Source organism: Salvia splendens, chromosome 5 (genome assembly GCF_004379255.2).
Source record: "Salvia splendens isolate huo1 chromosome 5, SspV2, whole genome shotgun sequence".
In the NCBI taxonomy this organism is placed as follows: Eukaryota; Viridiplantae; Streptophyta; class Magnoliopsida; order Lamiales; family Lamiaceae; genus Salvia; species Salvia splendens.
This window is the reverse complement of record NC_056036.1, coordinates 19,889,941-19,897,523: the sequence shown is the minus strand read 5'-3', so window position 1 is coordinate 19,897,523 and position 7,583 is coordinate 19,889,941. Positions and strand designations below refer to the sequence as shown.

The 7,583-nt window shown below is 32.6% G+C and overlaps 2 protein-coding genes across 2 annotated transcripts; both read right to left on the bottom strand.

Moving 5' to 3' along the window:
* Positions 1-656: 656 nt before the first annotated feature.
* LOC121802465 (probable glutathione S-transferase) lies at positions 657-1,877 on the bottom strand. Its single transcript, XM_042202139.1, has 2 exons — positions 1,465-1,877; positions 657-1,149 (listed from the first exon to the last, which is right to left on the bottom strand). Exons 1-2 carry the CDS (start codon positions 1,777-1,779, stop codon positions 799-801), a joined length of 666 nt encoding a protein of 221 aa, XP_042058073.1. The 5' UTR covers positions 1,780-1,877; the 3' UTR covers positions 657-798.
* A 3,729-nt stretch (positions 1,878-5,606) lies between these two features.
* Positions 5,607-6,472, bottom strand: LOC121802775 (probable glutathione S-transferase). The gene is made up of 2 exons (XM_042202469.1): positions 6,148-6,472; positions 5,607-6,080 (listed from the first exon to the last, which is right to left on the bottom strand). Exons 1-2 carry the CDS (start codon positions 6,460-6,462, stop codon positions 5,730-5,732), a joined length of 666 nt encoding a protein of 221 aa, XP_042058403.1. The 5' UTR covers positions 6,463-6,472; the 3' UTR covers positions 5,607-5,729.
* Positions 6,473-7,583: the final 1,111 nt, after the last annotated feature.

Genomic DNA, 7,583 nt, shown 5'->3' with positions numbered 1-7,583 from the left:
AGGAATTTCTGAACCGTGAACCGCCGGTTTTGAACAGGAACCAGCGATTTTTGAACCGTGTGCATCTATAAGATGAAGGATTATGTAAAATTCATTTTTGGGGTTTTATTGTTTAACTAATAAGGAGTATTTTTTTTTAATTGAAATTATATTAATATTTAATTAGATTAATAATTAAATTATTAATTTTGGTCCAATAGGTTTGATTGTTAACTTTTAACTGAGGTGTTAACTTTGGAACAAACAAATTGTTAAAGTAAAGAACATAATTAGTTAATATAAAATCAAAATTAGTTAAAAATTTACGCTATATGTGTATCATGTAAACTTAATGTAAAAGGACTTTTAGTCAAAATTAGTTCAAATTTCACGCTATACGTGTATCATAGTATGATAGTAGTAATTTTTATTTTATTAATCCAATTGGTAGTTTCTAAAAGCATTCACAAGGGTATTGGGTGGGAGAGTTGCGAATATACTCCTAAATACCCCATATTTTCACTTATTCATTATTCCTTCGTTCCATATCTATTTCAATTCATATTATTTTCACACCAAAGAATTCAACGGATATGAACAAGCTTAGTGGATTGTGGAAGGTATTTGTATTCACCACTCGAGCCATGACAAAACTCGCAAACCAACTGTAGTTGAAAAAAATAAAAATCTCGAAATCCAAATTTCAATTACTCACTTAGCTATTGTGATGACATAAATATAATCAACTTTAAATGTCTCAACTACCGATACAAAGAGCGTTGGTTTTATTCGAAAACACAAATACAGATAGCACTAAAATTAGGAGGTGTGGATGCCGAAAACCTTTCTTAGCATTAAAGCAAAATCGTAAACCTTGGCCGAATCGGTCAAGGATTCCGACACAAAGTCTATATCCAAACACCTCCTCACCCACTCAATGAGCTTGGGGCAGTCCTCTCCAATGCTGAAACCACCGCACTTTTCGTAGGTGTGGAACCACGTCGAATACGTGACCAACGCCACGTCCAAAAACCCAAACCTCTCGCCACCGAAGAAGGCCTTGTCTCCCAGCTCCGATTCCAACTGCTTCAGAATCTCTGCGAATTCCTTCTTCGCCGCTTCTAACTCTTCCCCATTCTTAGTCCACATCTTCCTTCCAACATCATACAGCTGCAACATTAAACAAATAAACAAACCATAAAAAAGTAATACGAGAATTAAGCGATATATATTTAAAAAGTTTTAAGTGTGAAATTGAGAATAAAGTAAAGTAGAAGAGAGTAAAATATTAAATTTTAACAAATAAAAAAAATTGGTACGTGATTCCTCCATGGCAGCATGGGATCCAAGTCCAAAGTATAGAGAGAATAGAATAATAGAAAAAAAATGTATTAACTTTTACTAAAAGATGAAATATATCAACTATAATGGAACATTCAAAAAAAAGAAAACGTTCCAACACTAATGAAACAGAGGGAATAATACCTTTTTATCGATGTAATCGGCCAAAAACCTAGCTTGAGCTCTCTGGTAAGGATCGGAAGGCAAGAGAGGGGATTTGTGGTTCCAGACCTCGTCGATGTACTCAACAATGATGAGCGATTCACAAACGGGTTTGCCGTTATGAATCAAAACGGGGATTTTCTTATGGATGGGGTTGGATTCGAGAAGAAGCTGCGATTTGTTGCGCAAGTCCTCCTCTCTGTATTCATATTCCACGCCTTTTGCAGCTAGCGCCACCCGAGCCCTCATTCCGAACATGCTAGCGAACAAATCAAGCAGAATCACCTTCTCCGCCATTTTTTTCACACTAAGATTTTCAGTTTGTTGAGAGTAATATTATATAGAGTGTGTGGTAGTTATCAAGTGAGCGCATTGTTGGATGTGTAAGGTAGGGCTCCAACAGTTAAAGAAAACGTATTTTAATAAGGATTGCCAGCTAACTTTATAAATTGTACAGCACAAAAGTTTTTAAGATTTTATTTAAAATCCAACGTAATTTTTACTTTGTAACATTATTTTTTTACATTTTGTCCCTTGTCGTTCCAAGTGCAAACTTATCCATTAACTATTACTCCCGTTGTTCTTCCATAGTTGATACGGAATTTTTCAAAAGTTTAAGAAAATAAATATTTAATATGTTAAGTAGATAAATAAAAAATTATAAGAACGAGAAAAAAAATAGAGAGAATAAAATAGAAAGTGAATAAAGTAAAAGAGGAAAAATTGTAAGAAAGAGAAAAAATAAAGAGAATAAAGTAGAAAGTGAATAAAATAGAGAGAATAAAGTGAGAGAAAATGAATTAAGAGTGGGAAAAAATATTAATATATGGAAATGACTCAATTATGAGGAAACGGAATGAATAGTAGAGTATTACAAAATTGATATCTAAATTAATACTCATTCGGTCTTTTAAAAATATAAATTAATTTTATTTTGATTCTTTACACAAAAATAGATCTTTTCATTTTAGAAAATCTTATAAATTAATTTTATTTTGATTCTTTACACAGATATAGATCTTTTCATTTTAGAAAATCTTTTCTCTCTAATAAAGTTAGACTAATATAGGGTACAAATTAAGCTCTAATAGTACAGTGGACTGATTATATAATAATACAAATTTTTTATGCTTATTTAATTTCAAATAAATTTTCTATTTAATTTGGATTCTTATTTTAATAAAAACTAAGAAATTGTGAGATGCTCAAAATATATTATAATCAACTTCTCTTGTTCAATAAAAATAGATTATTTTAGATTGTACTCCCTCCGTCCCAAGGTAAATGTCACATTTTTCTTTTTAGTTTGTCCCACAAAAGATGTCACATTTCTTCTTTTGAAAAAGTTCTCTCTCACATCAATTATAAAATTATATTTTCTCTCACCACTTAACACACAAAATAACATCTCCTAAAATTCAGTGTCATCTCCCAAGTGTGACATCTACCTTGGGACGGAGTGAGTATTTCGTAAAAATAATAATTTTTATTTTAGAAAATTTTTAATTTAATAAGGTGTGCTCCGTTGTTTGTTAATAATAGTCAATAACTTTCTTTTAACTCTATTATTTAATTATTTTATCAAATATGTATTAAATTTTTATATTGTTGAAAAATTAATCTATTTTTAAAGAACCGGAAGTATAAAATTGTGAGTGGGGTGATATTACCTCAGCGATGACGATACTTATTCCGATACACCATTGTCAGCCTTTTCATTTGTGGTGGAACTCTTGTGCATGAATCCATGTGCTACTTTTTTACTATATATAGTAAAATATCTTTTCTTGATAATTCAACATTTTACACCACCCCAATTATAATATACTCTTCACGTCCTCAAACAATATTTCACATCATCAGGTCACTTTTGTGGAATTCAGTTACATGTACTTTTTGCTTTAATAAAAATAAAAAAATAGTTGTCATTTAAAATTTTTTAGTTAACTTCTGATTATAAATATAATTACTCCACTATTTAACTTCAATTATAAATTATCACTTGGATTTTTTTAGCGTACCATAATACTATATTAAATTCATACTCCGTCGTCGAGTCGTCACAAGGTAGTTTAAACATTTCTTTTGGACACAAGATTTAAGAAATTGATTTGTTAAAGGTTTAAGTAGAGATAATAAAGTAAGAGAGATAAATAGAGAATAAAATAAGAGAGGGAATAAAATTATTATCAAAAAAGTAAATGACTATACTACCTTGGAATAAACTAAAAAACAATACGACTCAAATACCTTAGGACGGATGAAGCAATACGACTCAAGTACCTCACTCCTCCATAGTAGGGATCGAAATTATTTTACTCATTGTGATCATATTTTGTTCTTTCCCTTCAAGATCAGTCCTCAATTTCTAACAAGCTCCATCCACAAGAAAGTTAGATTTAGAGTTCTGAAAATAGGTTAGAAGATTCGTGGTTGAGTACAGACACAACACGTGGAGAAGGTGCGAGCCATGTAATCTTCGAGTTGTTTTTATATCCATCAGAATCCGCTGGAAGAGAAAAATCGAATAACGAAGATGAAGACAAAAATAATGAAATGCAGTTGATATGTACTATTTATTGGGATAAATCTGTTTTAAAATTAAAATATAAATAAATTCCCACTAGGTGTTACATGCGCTGGAAAATTGAAAATACAATTAAAAAATTATTTAAATATTCATATATTAAGAATAAATAATTAAATTAGATAAGTCATATGGCAGGCCCCGGTCGGCTCACCCGTGTGCGTGCTCAAGCACACCAAGGAGTGGATCCGAGGCTTGAGCAGTTGTTGCATCGTCGTGCTTTTTCCAATAAGCATGCTTAAGTTATGTGTCATTCAGTCATTGCCCTTAATTAGAGGTTGCATTCCTTGTTAGTATTCTTCAAGTATCCCGGACTCATTATTGTGTGATATAGACCATATGTTTGTTTGAGTAGGATAAATTTCTATTTGATGGAAAGTTTTACTTACTTTAAATATAAAAGCATAATTAGTTCAAAATTCACGCTATACACGTATCATGAGTTATTAATATGATAGTATTCCCTCCGTCCTAAGGAAGATGACCCCTTCCTTGGGACGGCACAAGATTTTATGCATCTTTATTTTGTGTGTAAAGTGGACAGAGGAAAGTAGGAGAGAGGGAATAAAGTAGAGATAAATGTGTTTTCAATTTTAGTAATGGGTCATCTTGGTTGGGATAAACCAAAAAGGAAAGTTGGTCATCTTTAATGAGACGGAGGGAGTAGTAATTTTTATTTTATTGATCCAATTTGTAGTTTATAAAATAATTCACAACGGGCATTGGGAAGGGGAGTTGCGAAGGCGCGGCGGGCGTCCCCCTCTGTTGTGGCAGATGGGTGACGGGCGTGGTTCGAGAGACCATTTCGGGTGGGGAATCCACGACAGGTGGAGCCGTGAAGGGGTTGGATTTTAATTTATTTTATTATTTAATAAAAAATATAGGGTTCAGGGTTTAGTTTATTGATCCAATTTGTATTTTATTGATCCAATTTGTAGTTTATAAAATAATTCACAACGGGCATTGGGAAGGGGAGTTGCGAAGGCGCGGCGGGCGTCCCCCTCTGTTGTGGCAGATGGGTGACGGGCGTGGTTCGAGAGACCATTTCGGGTGGGGAATCCACGACAGGTGGAGCCGTGGAGGGGTTGGATTTTAATTTATTTTATTATTTAATAAAAAATATAGGGTTCAGGGTTTAGTTTATTGATCCAATTTGTATTTTATTGATCCAATTTGTAGTTTATAAAATAATTCACAACGGGCATTGGGAAGGGGAGTTGCGAAGGCGCGGCGGGCATCCCCCTCTGTTGTGGCAGATGGGTGACGGGCGTGGTTCGAGAGACCATTTCGGGTGGGGAATCCACGATAGGTGGAGCCGTGGAGGGGTTGGATTTTAATTTATTTTATTATTTAATAAAAAATATACTAGTAAATACCCAATATTTTCACCTATTCATAATTCCTTCACTCCATATCTATTTCAATTCATATTATTTTCACATCAAAAAATTTCAATGGATATGAACAAGTTTAGTCGATTGTGGAAGGTATTTGTATTCACCAAACAACTATAGTTGAAATAATGAAAATCCCGAAAATGCATATTTCAATTACATAGCTATATATTGTGATGACATATAATCAACTTTCAATTTCTCAACTACCAATATATATATAATTGGTTTTATTATCGAAAACATAAAGAGAGATGGTAGTAAAATTAGGAGGTGTCAATGTTGAACACCTTCCTTAGCCCTAAAGCAAAGTCGTAAACCTTGGCCTGATCGACCAAGGTTTCCGACACAAAATCAATCTCTAAACACCTGTTCACCCACTCAATGAGCTTGGGGCAGTGCTCTTCAATTCTGAAACCACCACATTTTTCATAGGTGTGGAACCATGTCGAATACGTGACCAACGCCACATCCAAAAACCCGAACCTCTCGCCACCGAAGAAGGCCTTGTCTCCCAGCTCCAATTCCAACTGCTTCAGAATCTCAACGAATTCCTTCTTCGCCGCTTCCAGCTCTTCCCCGCTCTTAGTCCAGATCTTCCTTCCAGGATCATACAGCTGCACCATTAAACAAATAAACAAACCATAAAATAAAATGATAGGTAGAAGAGAATAGTAGTAGTACCTTTTTGTCAATGTAATCAGCCCAAAACCTAGCTTGAGCTCTCTGATAAGGATGGGTGGGCAAAAGAGGGTATTTTTGGTTCCAAACCTCGTCGATGTACTCAACAATGACGAGTGACTCGCAAACAAGTTTATCGTTATGAATCAAAACCGGGATTTTCATGTGAATGGGATTGGATTGAAGAAGAAGCGGGCTTTTGTTGCGAAAGTCCTCCTCTTTGTACTCGTATTCTACGCCTTTTGCGGCTAGCGCCACCCTAGCCCTCATTCCAAACATGCTAGCGAACATATTCAGCAGAATCACCTTCTCCACCATTTTTTTTTGTTATTTCTGTAAGGTTTTTGGTTTGTTGAATGTGGTAAAGCACTGCTATTATATAGAGAATGTGGTGTGTGTGCGGTAGTTATCAACGGCCCTAGAATGAACTAACTAAAATTAGTACAAAAATACTTAAATAAATATTATTCCCTATGAAAAGTTTTTATATAATATTCCCTTCATTTGGTTTGAGATATTTAATATTAGCAGGGCAATTAAGAAAAGAATATTTAATAATTAAGTAAAGTGAGAATAAAATAAATAAATAGTATGGAAATATAGTAAAAGTGAGAATAAAATAGAGAAGGGAAAAGATGAAGTAAGAGAGATTAAAAGATGAAATAAGATAGATCAAGGCAAAAACAATAAAATTACTCAACTATAATCACACAGTCCAAAATCAATAAAATCTGACACTAGGGATCGAGGAAGTATTAATTTTTAAAAATATTTTTATAATTTAGTTGAATTTGATACTTTTATTTCTCTTAGATTTTAAATTTATGCCTAATTCCTCTTTCTTTTTGTTATTCTTCCTTGCCTCAAATGTTTTATTTCTATTGGGGATTGAAATTAAGTAATGTACGTGTAATATTTTAAATAGAAAGAAAATAGAATAACATATAATCCCCACATTCCATCTGACACGAGATTAAGAAAAAATGGTGTGTAATGGAATAAATAAAAAGATAATAAAGTAGGAGAAACAAAAAATAGAAAGAATAAAATAAGAAAGAGAGAAAAGTAAAAGTGAGAAAATGTGTTATTTTTTTTAAAAAAAAGTAAATGACTATACTACTATTGAACTAAGAAAACACTAGTATAATATAGAGTAAATAAATAAAAAATAATAATAACATAATTACGTTGTTTTTTACCATAGAGTAAACTACAAATTAAGTCTATAGATGGTTTTGTTTTAACTCGAGTAAAGTAGGATAGTCCAAAATTGAATACAATTAACTTAGACACATATAAAAATAATAAAAAGCTAGAATAAAATAGAATATTTTAATGTTTATTAAATATATAATACATTTGAATTCAATTTGTATTTTGATTTTAATGAACTTAGAAATTGTGAAATGTCTGAATTACTTGCTGAGTTGCTTCATCCC